The sequence below is a fragment of the Terrapene carolina genome, unplaced genomic scaffold (genome assembly GCF_002925995.2).
Source record: "Terrapene carolina triunguis isolate 2854851 unplaced genomic scaffold, T_m_triunguis-2.0 Scaffold33891, whole genome shotgun sequence".
In the NCBI taxonomy this organism is placed as follows: domain Eukaryota; kingdom Metazoa; phylum Chordata; order Testudines; family Emydidae; genus Terrapene; species Terrapene triunguis.
Window position 1 is genome coordinate 10,375,047 of NW_020698242.1, and position 13,744 is coordinate 10,388,790.

The window sequence follows — 13,744 nt, forward strand, 5'->3', positions numbered from 1 at the left end:
GAAATAGAATCAAGGGCAGAAGAGCACGGCAGGTTGTGGAGAACACTCCGTTCTCTAGGGGCGGCTCATGACGGTTCTGATGGTCCCCAGAAAGGTGCTGAGAGCACCCGGCACTCACACCCCTGGTTTCACATCCACAGCTCAGGATCGGGGTGACTCTGCCCTTTCCCAGTGGGGCTGAGCCCACCGCCAGGTGAGCAGACTTGCTCAGGCTGGACATGGCGCCGTCATTAGCCTGCAAGCTGCTTTCTCTGCATTTCTGGCCGACGCTGCAGACGGCGCCCCGCTAGCTTTGCCATCTGCACATGCCAGCGGAGCGGGGCAGCCCGCCCGAGTCCGGTGCCAGGGAGAAATGGGATCCAGCAGGTGCTCCAACCCAGAGCCAAGCGCAGCTCTGAGGCAGGGCACAGGGGAAGGTGGGGTTGTTTATTTCCCTTTCAAAGGTGAGATCTCCAGAAGCCAAATGGATCCATTTGGAAAGGCCACAGGAGCGGAGCGCGCCGGATCCAAGCAAAGGCAGATGCAGGAGACACCGGCAGTTCACTTTTTAAGGTAACATCTGCTAAGTGCTAATCTGCTTGTTGGCCCTTCAGCAATTCATTCATAGGCCTCTCCACCCTGGTTACAGAGTAGGCCCTCCTGGCAAGGGGGAGATCAGATGTTGGTAATGGAATTAATGGTTTGTGAGACTTTCATGCAATGTCACAGGTACCCTTATCACCGAGGGGCTTTCGAGTGGGACGGGAGGGGAGATGGGGGGGAGGCTGGGCAGCCCGTAATCCACCACCTCCCCGGATGAAGCGGCAGGAATTGCATGTGCTCTCTGCACCATGCCGCAATGTGGAATGACAGATCAGGGGCTCCTGCCAAAGCCCGAGGGGAACATTTGCTTTCCGAACAGCAGACCATGACAAAAACCTGCCTTCCAGGCAACTCGACTGGCCCCTACTCCAGCCATTTGAGCTCCTTGACAGCCAACGACCGCAGCCAGCAGAGGGTTTTCAGCAGCGCTGCGCGTCTGCTGCAGTGCCACTCGGGGCTGCCTCCAACCCATGGGGCTCTCACGAGCGCTCCCAAGCTATGATGTGTCACGCTTAGGGGCTGCTTGGCTGGGAGAGATCCCGGAGAAGGCCCAGTGCAGCATGAAATGCATGTGGGGATAGTCCGGGGGTGCTCTTCCAAACCAAGGCCAGGAGGGCGCTGGGCTGCCAAGGGGACCATCTTTCAGAACAGATTAGGTGAGGTTGTTAAAAATTCCTTAGCGCTTTTGCAAGAGCTCGGGTGTTAGCCCCAGTGTCCTGGCCAAATTCCTGTCTGGATAATGACATTCTGCCTCCCTAAATCCTTCCCGGCACTTCCAAGGGAATACAACATTCTTCTAATCTGCTAAAGAACAGTGAGCAGCTGCTGCATTCCACCCCAGCGCTGGCTGCATCTCATTGATGGGTAAACTGATCCCTGTCTATATAGGCTGCAAAGCACCTTGGGATCCTTTGGGACAAGAGGGGCATAGAAATGTCAGATGATATTACTGTTACACTGGGATTACAAGTGTGCACACACACAAACACACACGCTAGCAGTCATTACCACTACGTCCAATATGGCTAAGGGCAAATCTGTCTTTAAAACCATTGGAAACCAGGCTTAACCCAGGAATAAAGAGATTAAGGGGAAAGGGGGGGGGGGGAAAGGTTGGCTTAGTAATAATTTACTTCCCCCTCCCCGAGCCATTCACGTCCAAACCATGACTACAAGCAAAGCACACTGCCATACTCCCAGAGGAGCTGGCCATAGTGGGGATGTAGAAGGAAGTTGGATTAAGGTGAAGCAGGGAGAAAAGGCCACCCATACCAGGCCAGATAACAGATATCACCCAGATCATATGGCCTAGCGGCACAGAGGACTGGTAGTCAGGAATCCACGGTGTGAGACCTTGGAGAAATCCAGCCCCTCCCCCCAGTGCCTCAGTTTCCACAGCCATGAACTGAGGCAAACGTTACTGAGCCTCCTTTGTAAAAAGCTTTGAGATCATTGGCTGGCAGGAGCGCTCTGGCTGTGCCGAGTGTTGCCACCGCTACAGTTCTCTGCGGGGAAGAGTCCACCCCCGGCTGGAGGATCCCACTCTCAGAGGCCAAGCGGGTGGCTAACCTCCCCTCCAGCCCAGCAGAGCTATGAGGCAACACCCAGGTGCCAAAGCAACGTCCCATTGCCATCAACGCCTGGCAGCCCGCAGAGCCACTGGCTGCTCCTCCCGTGCGAATCTGACAGGGGCTACCCATCACGGGGAGGGCGGAGAGGAGGAGTAACAGGCCAGGGGCCAGGGAGGAGACAGATCCATCCAGCAGGCCACGGCTGGGCCCGTTCCCATGCAGCACCCTCGCCTGAGCCTCATCATGGGAGCTAAAGGCTTCAGGCCAAGCCCTAGCCCCACCGAGTGAAGTTGGTGGCAGGTGCTTGCCCCGTTGCCTGCGTTCTAACTGCACCCGCTCGGCTGTAATGAGCTCGCTCACTCTCGACCGCCCTCCGGGCAGGTGCCGCCCCGGGTAGCAGGGCGGCAGCAGCAAAACACACAGGAAGGGGTTAAAATCTCTCTCTTGTGCTGGCTGCGATGCAGGGGTGTGAAAACGGCCCCCCTCCCTTTCCCCTTCCCCTGGAACTGGGGCCGGCTGGCTGAAAGCGCCTCTGCTAATCACCGCTCAAGCTCTTGACACTTGTTCTGGGCATCACGGTGCCAAGCAGGGGAACAAAAGGAGCCGGGCCCTCGGCATCCTCTCCTGCACACAAAGGAAAGCCAAGGTGACAAAAATCTTTGCCTTTCCAGCCGCCCGCTTCCCTCCCTCGCAATGTTATTGATTTCCACTGCTTGTTCCTCGGGTCACAGATCCCCTCCACGCCAGCCATGAAAGCACCACTTAGCCCCTGCCCCCCCTCCTCCCCCCACAGCTGCCTCTACAGTAATTAGTCCACGGACGCCCAGACATCAGGCCTTGTGCGGGGCGGCTTTTCTTTTTTTTTTTTGCTCCCTCCTTTTATATCCTCCCTCTTTCTTTTCTCTCCCACCCCCCCTTGCAAATAACCACAGGGAAACTAGCAAGTGGGTGACACTGTTGCCATGACGACCAAATTTAGGATGGGGGGGGGGTCCTGGAACTAATCCCATGTGAATTACATTACAAGAGGGGGAGAGTGCTATCACCTCGGGGCTGAGCCACGCCGGGGAGCTGCAGGGAGACGGGCCGGGGAGGGGCACAGCGTCGCCAGGCGCCAAGCACCCGCACCGACTCCAACGGGAGAGGTGGGGGCTCAGCACGTCTGAAAAGGAGGTTGCAGGATTGTCCAGATGACTCTCATCTAGGGACCTAGGCAGAGCCCAACTTTTATAGATTCATTGATTTTAAGGCCAGGAAGGGCCATTAGATGATCCGGTCCCAGTTTCTCCACAACACCCGCTTACCCCTGTACTGAGACTAGTAACTGGTGTTTGACTAAAGCACATCTGACCTCTGGGGTGCGTTGCCAAATTCGGCTTGTTCGTAGGAAAACGGACAGGTGGGAAGGATTGTAAGCCCCGATCCCACCAGCTGCTCTTCATTTGCCAGGACTAGGGGGACACCAGTGGGGTTTGAACTGTGGACAAGAGTCTGATCCGTGGCTGCGCATTGCTTTAAATCAATGGTGTTTGTGCAGCCGGCCTGACGGAGGAAACACACTCGAAACAGCCCTGAACACACAATGGGATTTGAACCAAGGAAGCCTTGTATCAGCCTGGTAAAACAATAAACCAACTCCAGCCAGGGGCCTTTCAAGACCAAATGGCTTTGTGGACCAAGATAGGGCCAGGTGATAGTCTGGGTGTGGCTTTTAGCTGAAGCATTCTGATTGGCTGATGACACTGACCCACCCGTCGTTGTTTGCAAGGTTCCTATTGGGGCTGGCAGGGAACTTGCCAAGGGGGAGGAAGGTGAATGGCTCCCAAGGCTCAGCCAGGGAACCAGGTTTGAGCTGGGGATGCTGATAGGGAGTGGGGCGCTAGTGATCAGGGAAGAGGGGTGAGAGGCTTTGCCACGGACTCACCCCACAGCCTGGGGAAAGTCGCATCAGCTCCCTGGGCCTTACTTGCTCCTCCATGAGGGCTAGCAGGCAAGAGGCGCTTTGTAAGCACCCTCCTGATGGGAGAAGGGATAAAAAGCCAGTCCCCCGCCTTCTCCATCATTCACAGGGCTCTCTGCTCCGGGGCTGCCAAGAGTACTTTTTCATTGCCAGCCGCAGTGGTACCCCAGTGGGGCGTACAGCATTGCATTCGCTAGGCACTCATCTGCAATTTGCAGGGAGTGTGTGCACCCATGTGAGTGAGATGGGGGTGATGGGGAAGCAGGAAACTTCCCTCTCACAAGCCCCACTTCACAGGGCATTTCTCACTCTCCCACAGGAATGCCCTCATCTGTTCATCAGCTCTGATTCTGCCAAGGCTTGCTAGGGTAGGAAGTGTGGCCTAGTGGATACAGCACTGAACCAGGACCCTGGAGACTTGGGTTCTATTCCTGGCTTGGTTACTGGCCTGCTGGGTGGCCTTAGGCAACTCAATTCCCCTCCTGTTGCCTCAGTTTTCCTTTCTGTAAAATGGAGATAACGATCCTGCGCTCTGAGCTCTCCGGAGGAAAGGCACTACACACAAGAGCTTGGTATTATGATGATGTTCATCTATTTAAAACCAGGACAGGAGAGGCGACAGGTGCCACTTTCAATGCGACGGAAGTATCGCCTCAGCGCAGTCCCCCATTAGTTACCACTTCCCTTCAGAACCCTTCATGGGGGAGTTCTGGAGGCAGATACGCACTGCGAGGCGTGTGATTCAGCCACCCATGGCCTTTTTGTATAGCAGGGCAGAAAGCTCCTGGGCGCTTCTAACAGCACCTTTCATCTGAGGAGACGAAAGCGCTTAGCAAACTATTAACCAAGCGTCACATCAACCCTGCCTCAGGTGTAGTAGGTCAGCGCGGCCTCCATTTTACAGCTCGGGATGTCGAGCCACGTACGCCGGTCAGGCCCCTGCAGTCCCAACTTGCCGGCCCCCACTTTAACTACTAGCCCCCACGCCCTCTGAGTGGGAAACGGAGTCCAAGCCGCACGGTGTGTTTTCCCCAGCGAGGCGCCTGGAGGCGGAATTACGGCCACGGCCCAGCAACGAGGCAACCTCAGAATTAACAGGACCTTTCCCATGGAGGTGCTAAGCCAGGTGCAGCTGCACAGAAGGGATGTGAACGTCCTCGCCGATGCTGGAGAACCCTGCCCACACACTTTCCCGAGGGGAAGGCTGCACTCTGAGAACAGAGCAGGACACCGGAGGAACACAGCTTGGGCGACTCATCCTTAACACAACGCAACCGACACAGGCAGGGCAGCGTTTACACGGCAGACCCTAGATCCCACCATCTGCTCTGATCCGCTGGCTAATATTGCCACCCTGGGCTGAAATTAGGAACCAGTCACAGAGGCCCTGATTCTGCAGCTATCCCCATTCAGCAAAACACCTAAGCATGCGCTTAAGACTTTCCCAGAGCTTGAGTGTGTGCTGGAGTGGGGTCACCAAGAGAACCCCAACAGGATAAAAGCGAGGGTCTGACCCACAGTGACCCAGAGCCCAGGGAAGGGACTCCAGTGGGATTTGTGATAGGCCCACAGCTAGGTGGCTACATTGGAAGGCTGGGAGCAGCCAGAGAGCGTGTGAAGTCATCACAGCCTCCCACAGGATGCTGAAAGGGAAAGCAAATTCCGGCACGGCAAAGCCAAGCCTTCACGGTGAGCGTGGGGGCTGCTAACAGGCAGCCTCCCCAGCCCTGCTCAAAGAGCACCATCTCGTGGGACTGTTACGGGGCCCGATCCCAAAGCCAAGGGGGGGTTGCCACTGATGGGTGTGACTCCCCACCCCTACCACATCCATTCTGGCTCACAAGGGCAGCTGGCTTGGATGGAAATCGAGTTCCTTTCCACCACGCATCAAGTTTGGAAATCAATTTCTCTGCCACAGGCAGTCCCACCCCCACTGCACACCCTCGAGGCTGGCGGCTGGACAGCTCAGAGGTCAGCCACTAAGGCCGGATGCAGCTGCGCCCCCAGGAACACAGCTTCCCCTCGCATTCAGCACCCGTGTGCCGGGGGCTGAGTTGAGCTGATCTGACCAGGTGCTCCAGCCAGAGGCTGAGCAGGACGGCATGAATCAAACCAACCATCTCAGAGCCAGCAAAAGGCTTCACCACACTGATCTTCAGTCCACATCCTTCACAAGTTCAAAACAATCCAGCCACGCAAAAAGAATCATCAATAAAGGGGCAACACCGATAATGGGTTACTCTGCAAGGACCAGAGCTCCGGGCTGTGAAGCCGGCAGCCTGGCGATGGTCCTTCCTAGGGAACAGAACCCACAACAGACAGCTCCATCCAGCTCACATGGAACGAGCTGCCTCCCACCCCCTTGACAGCACTGCAGACAGAGAGGACGCGTCCCAGGAAAAAGCCTCCCAACCAGTTACTGGGATAAATGGCAGAGAAGGAATTTCAAGTTTTCCATTCCCCCCTGGTTCCTTGCTGGTCTTTAAAAGGAGTTTGGCTCCTTTGACGCAAGCCCAGATGATGCTGTTAAAGCCGTCCTGCCCCACTTCAGCAGCAGCAGTGGATACTGTCTGGTTGCCATATCCCTTTACTAACGACTAGCTGAGCAGCCGTGCTAGGGAATGGGTCTGGTGCTATGAATGGCTCAGAACTGCACCCTTCACTGGAAGAGGTGCAGCAGGGAGAGTGAGAATGTCCACTCTGATGAGTCGGCTCCTCAGCCTGGACCACGCACGCATCTAGATGGAGTAATCAGACCCCCAAAGGGCCTCATCTGTTGCAGTCCCACCTAGGCAGCCAGCCACAAGAAAGAGTTCCTGTCTACAAAAGGGGGGGGGGGGGAAATAGGGTTTATAATGGCCAGCTTGGCCCTGTCTGCTCCCAGCTCGAAAGCAGCCATCGAAAGGTGAGCTGGGCTATGGTTTCAGCCTTCCTGGCCCTGGTCCGGTTCTGGGCAGACCAGGATTTGCTTTCTGAGGATCATTATTACAAGTGACATATGCTCAGCAGATTGGGAACGGGGTATGGAGCCTTCCACGACGGGGCCACCACTCCCCTGGCACCCCACCTTAGCAGTGACCCTCTCGCTCATTCATTTCCTAACGCCTGTGTTATCACATAGCCTGGTGGACTGTGCGATGGGGAACCAAGCCCACCGCAGAACTGTGCTGAGATCCCCAACTCACTTCCACCTAACGGTCAGAGAGTTTTGCATAAGTGGTAAAGCGCAGGACTAGGAGCTCTGCATTCGAGCCCTGGCTCTGCCACTGCCTGGGTGGGTGGACTTGAGCAAGTCACTTCTCCCCGGCTTTGGTCTCCCAATCTGTAATGTGAGGCTGATGAGCAACCACTGCCTCACAGGGATGTTCTGAGGCACAACAGTCATAAAAATAAAGCACTCAGGGGGTCCTGGGTGCTAGAGAGGTGCAACATGTGGTTACTGGTCTATGGCCCACATGAACACCCCCCCCCACACACACATCCCCACTGGTGCTCTTGTAGGCAAGGTGTTGGAGAAAGTATTGCCTCCAGGAACCCAGAGAGGCCCTAAAAGAACAGGTGGCACCTGCACTGGCATGGGAGGAGCTTGCATTGTTGCTTTCCCTGCTGCTGCACCTGTTCCCACAGACAGAGGCCTTCAGGCCCCGGGGCAGTCAGTCTAGCACCTTTCTTCAGTGCTTTCCATTTCAAATAAAAGCCATCTAGGGTGTGAGGCGCCCACCTCCCTGTTCTCCTATCTCCTCGCCTCTGCCCACTCAGGTTACAATGAGCTGCTGGCCTGACATTACACACACAACTCCACCCCTTTGACCTGTGGGTTTATGCGGGTCGCTGTGCATGACACCAGACAGCCTGGGGACAGGTCCAGTGATGGAACAGAGACGGTTACAATGCTCCACAGGGCTTCTGCAGCTGAGTCACCGCCATGATCATAAAACCACTCTGTAAAACGCTTGAAAGCCTAACGTAGAAGGTTGAAATTTACATCTGCTCTGACCCTACCTGTGCTATTAGCATTTCCTAATGCCTCTGGTAGCTGCGAAGGCCTGCGTGCAATGATTTCTCTGTTTGACAGCACCGTGAATAGTCCACACATAATTTTCCTTAATTGCTTTAAATCTCAAAGGCTGACACTTCAATGCACCTCTTCTTTCTGACGCTGGTTGGAAAGAAAATAGACCATCTGATGGATGCCCAGAGAAGGCAGAAATACAGTGGCCTGTGAAGGGGAACGGAATATCACTCTGCTGGCAATAGATCATACTTTTCTATCACTTCCTGGAACAAATCCTTTTCTCACATCTGCAGTGTATCTATTTCCATATTAAATGCCGATTGGTTTTACAGGGTGTAGGAATTAGTGAACGAGCAATTATAGTAAAACAGAGAAGTTTCACGCAACGGGGGCACAGTAGGTAAATACCGCGGGATTGGAACATGTTAAAAAATAGTCTCGCTCCATCTGCTTAGAGACTTTTCCGGCATCCCCTGTTTGATTTTACAGGACCAAAAAAAAAAAGTGGAGCATTTGTGCAGTTATTATTGATTTCCATTTTAAGCAGTGAAAAAAAACCCAGAGCAAGCGAGAAATGGAAACCCATGAAGACGCGTCTCTAAGGATCATCAAGACCTCATAAAAACACAAAAAACTGGGAGGGAGGTTAGGGATCTGCACCCAGAGCAAAAGAAAAAAAAAATTGGCACCGAATGCAAATAAAACAAAACTAATGAGCTCTGCCTCTCGATTTTTATCTTTTGGGACACGTTTCCTGTTGGCAGCACGGTGCTATATAAATAATAACTGCGCCTGCCTCAGATTGCACAGCATCCCTCGCACCGGCTTCTTTTTTATATACCCTCTGTGCTAAGTTGAAACAAGTCTCCAAAACAATAAGCACACTTCCCAGGGACTGCAGCCGCTGGGCTGAGAGATGCTGCGGAGCAGACAGCTACTATCACAAAAGGGACTGCCACAGGTAGCTGAGTATTTAGGATCTGTCTGGGTGACTGTAAGGCCCACACAGCTATAGGATCTGAAGGCCTCCAAGTATTAGTGATTTATCCTCTCTACCCCATTGTGAAGTCAGGGTCCTAAGGGTAACAGGCCCTGAAATAACTAAACTGGTTGCAATTCGCACCTTCAGTTCTTTTGGTGCAAATCTGTGTGTGGACACGCTGATTATCTCATAGACAAGTTACACCTGTGCAAATCCCCTTTGGTGGCATGACTCCAGATGTACACAGGCACAACCATGACCAGAATACAGTCAATACAGTCTGCCGTCAATAAGAAAGCAGCTGAGAAACTCAGGAAAACCCTTCAGAACACAGAATTGACCAAAACAATGATATTTAACAAGACAAAAGGTCAAACCGGTTGCTAGCATTCATACATTACCATTGTGGGGCAAACAGAATTCCCTTCTCCAAGTATCCAGCAGACTTTAAAGAGCACTGTAGCCAGTTTAAAACCAGGTTGTTATGAAAGACTCACTCACCAACAACCTTTTCAGTACAGGGAACTTCGCAACAGCTTAAAGACCTTTGGGGCTCTTTTTTTTTTTTTTTTTATAACAGTTCATTCCTGTAACTAACTGCCACATGCAAAACCCATTTCCTGAAACAAATAACCATCACAAACAGGCACTGCTATGAAACCACCAAAGGAGTCACAACGGCAAAGGTAACTGGAGAGCTAGTCCTCCCACCAAAACCACATGCCTGGTGCACGCAAACAAGTGAGAGAGAAACCCCCCCACCCCGCAAACTCGACAGCCCGAGCGCCGCGGTTTCATTTCGGCGAGGACTCTAATTCAATATTTTTTTGAAACACAGATGGGGGGGGACAACCAGCTTTTTCTAATCTGCTGTTAAATTATCAATCTCCTTAAAAGAATATGATCTTCTTAACGACAGACAGATCGACAGGCAAAGCCGTCAACTCATTTTCCCCAAACTTGCACTGAAAATAAAAAGTTGGCGTGCAAACTGTTGCTCCACTGTGAAGGGTTAATGAAGAGGAAACAAAACAGAGCATTATTCTTCCCCTGCCATAAATATCTCTGTATGGCTTACCTCCTCTCCCCGCCCCAAGCAGCAAAGAGTGTCAGGAAAGCACATGTCAGAGCAGTGACACACACCTCCTATCAGGGGAGAATAACCCCAGGGACTTGGGGCAGAAAGGGAAAGGGGAAAAAAGGGGGGGGGGGGAGAAAAGAGGAGAGACTTAGAGTCGCCACTTTGGTGCTGTCTGCTACATGATCGGAGCTCACTGAGCCATGAAACAATATTAGGCACCACTCGAAAGTAACTTCACACCACACTTCTTAATTCACCTTAGATTACTTAAGTGCTTCTGCCGTTTGCTGTTAAATAAAACAAGGCTCACCACTTAGGAAGCCGAGCAGGGCAGACAAGAGGAGCGAGATATGCTATACACCCCAAGGGCTGGGTGAAAACTACAGAGCTCACGTTGCACAAGGATTTCGGAGGGGAGGGAAGAGGGAAAGAAATACACAAGGGGGCCCGATTCTCCTTTCATTTACGCCTAACAGCCATGTAATTCTGGCGATTCCCCGTGCAGTTACTCCCCATTTACTCCACACTACTACTATCCACTGCAGTGGGATTACTCCTGATTCACACCGACACAAATCCTCTGACTCCAGTGCAATTAATCCGGATCTACACCAACAGAATTCCATCATCTCCAGTGGAGATACTCCTGATCTGCAGGAGCGTGGTGTATCAGAGAATCAGCGCCCATCTGTTATTATCAGCTGTACAATGAAGGAGGGGGGTTGGGACACACACACAATCAAACACATCATGCATCTCCTTACCTGGTAAGTAATACAGAGGGGGTTTCAGTCCAAACATGATTTATGTTACAGTTCCATTGCGACCAGAAAAATCAAAGGTGAAAAGGATGAAGGGGGTTGTCGAAGAAAAAAAATAAACCACACAAAGGGGTTTTTAAAAAAAGCAAACAACCCCCAAAGGCAAAAATAATCTAAATAATAATTTTTTTTTAAAGCAGCAGGGATGGGGAAGGGGGGAGGTCTCTTGTCAGTTTCAGCAGCAGCCTGTCACCTGCAGATCCACACGGAGGTAATTGACTAACAACACAACAGCACTTTAAACAGCTGCCATGCCTTGATGCCTTCCCCGGGTTTTCCTGCCTTTTTAGACTAGAGATGCAAATTACACACACACACAAAAAGAGAGAGAGAGAGAAACTGAAGAGTGAGGAGGAGGAGGAGGAGAAAGAGGGATGGGGGGCAGAAAGGAGGGTCCCGGCCTGTAAAATCTCCTTTAGGGATTACTCATTTGGAGAGAGAGGAGGGGGGGGGAACAAGCCCCCAAAACCTGCGACTTGCACTCTTTTCTCCATTCAATCATTTGAATGTCAAGGGCGAGCGAAGGGGGGTGGGGGTCAGTGGATTTGCTTCCAACAGGGCTTCATGTTCAGAATCAAAAGGGGGGGGGGAGGAGAAAGAGGAAAGACAGATTGAGAGAAAGAAGGAGGGGGGGGGGGGAATCTCTCTCGTTACCAAGGCGAAATCGGCTTTGTTTTCTTTCCCCCTTAGCTACCGGTTTCCAAAAGGGAAAGGGGGGGGGTTAGAAATTACTGCACAGAAGTGACGCGGAGGTTTCTCCTTTAGGGGGGGAGCCCGGAGATCAGAGCTGCGGCGGGGGCTTATCGCCTTCCCCTCGGTGTCCCGCCACTGACTCGGGAAGGAGCGAAAGGAAGAAAAGAGACAGAGAAAGAGAGAAAAACCCCAAACCTCCCCGAGGCTACAGCCAGCCAGGCGGAGCGAGAAGAGAGCCGAGCACCAGAAAGCCCCCTCGATCAATTTTCATGCAAGAATCATTATCGGTAAATTGGAAATCTGGCTACTTGACAGCAGATTTGTCTCCTCTAATGAAAGAGAGAGGGTAGGAAACCATCAGGCATCTGTTCATCGCAGGCAGTCTCCAGCGCTTAGTGCCGGGTTTGTTCCTCCGCTCCTGAGCACTCCTCTTCTGCTTTCCCCATTGCTTTTATATATTTTTTTTCTTGGGGGGGGGGGGGGACAGACACAGACGAATTTGTAGCAGTTTTCACTTCCGATCTTCCGGGGTGCAGGAAGCAAGGCGCCAAAGAAGCCGCTCCAGGAAAAACTGGGATGCAGAAGTCTCTTTTCCAGTCCACCCCCCCCCCACATCACAGCCACCCCCCCCCCCCCCCCCCCCCCCCCGCCCCCCCCCCCCCCCCCCCCCGCCCCCCCCCCCCCCCCGGAGGTGGGCTGTGTTTCCAAGCAGCTGCTGATCAAAACCAACCCGAACGATAAGCCATACAAAAGACCTCCCCGCCACTTAAAAAAAATTGCCTTCACCGCATGCCCTGAGCTTTTCTCTTCCCTCTCTCTGCCTTGCACATAAAAGGCTGACAGGAGCAGCGGGGGCCAGGAGTTAACTATCTTGACTGAGGAGCAGAGAGAGAAAAAACGAAAGAGGAGGAGGAGGATCCGAAAACTCCTACCTGCCCCAGAGGCTGGCTGCCTGGCTGTTAACAACAACCCCCCCCCCTGCCCGGTTCAGACTACAAGCCATGTCCCCTCCCCCCCCCCCCCTCCAATTCCCCCTTTCCTCCCCAGTCCGAAAATATCCCTGGTGTGACTGTAATCAAGTGCCTGATACAATCTCACACATTCCCTCTCCACCGAGGCATTATCGGATCCGGGAAGACATGCTCGCAGGCAAATCGGGCTAATAAATGCTATTACAGAGCTCTGGCTGCACCATAGTAACAAAGGCCCAGGTTTAATTTGCTTTAAGTAAACGATCAAGTGACACAATGTGCTGTGGGCCTTCGGTCCCTTTCCGCCACCCCCTCCTGAACTGCTCGCTGCTATCACCGCCAAAGTTCACCAAGGCAAAGGTGTGATATCTCCCTACTGCAAGAGAAAGCCACATCCTGTCTGATAACTGACCAGCCCATCCACCAGCTTCAAGATACAGTCACTGCACAATGGTGTGGCTTCCCCTTTGAAGTCAGAGTCACAAAGGAGCCCAACAGCATGGCTAGTTATACCCTTATTGGGCCTGGAAGTCCAGAAGCCACCAGCAGGTTGAAGGGTCATCATCTGCATTCCTGTCCATGCATAGAAGTGGGGTCCATACCTCAGCCCCCAAAGCCAGGCACACGTGTCGGGGGCACATGGCTCCTCCTTGCACAGCTACTCCCAGACAGGCAACTAGAGCCTATTTTAAACCAGTCATGTATTTGCTATAACACACCAGGGGCCTGATCCAAAGCCCACTGCTTTCAATGGGATCTGGACCAGGCCCAGTAGGACAGAGAAATACACAAAGGAAGAACTGTGCGACTTTCAGATGATGCCAGAGTCCCCCTGAAGCTAATTTGGTGAATAATATTTTGTGCAGGACAAACGGCTGTGGTTTTTTTCTGGTTTAAAACCACGTAAAAAACCCCAAAGCCTACATCTGCCAATACTGGAGCTGAAAGTATTTCTGGGAGAGCAAGCGGGGCCCTAAATTCAGGGCTCTCTCGCGTACCCAAGTATTTCAGAGGTCCTTTTTTAAGCTACTTTGCAGGAAAATACACTGGAGCCAAAGGGTGACCCCC

The 13,744-nt window shown here is 52.8% G+C and overlaps 1 protein-coding gene across 2 annotated transcripts in view; it reads right to left on the minus strand.

The window, feature by feature from the left end:
- LOC112108572 (genetic suppressor element 1) overlaps positions 1-13,744 on the minus strand; it is a 231,507-nt gene that overhangs the window by 92,043 nt on the left and 125,720 nt on the right. Inside the window, exon 1 of one of the 2 annotated variants that reach the window (XM_024202760.2) lies at positions 10,956-11,028. The exons of the other annotated variant lie outside the window; for it this stretch is intronic. Within the exon in view, the coding sequence (XP_024058528.2) occupies positions 10,956-10,992 (37 nt within the window). The 5' untranslated portion in view covers positions 10,993-11,028. Of the gene's footprint in view, positions 1-10,955; positions 11,029-13,744 lie in introns of those variants that run through there. 2 annotated transcript variants of the gene reach the window in all.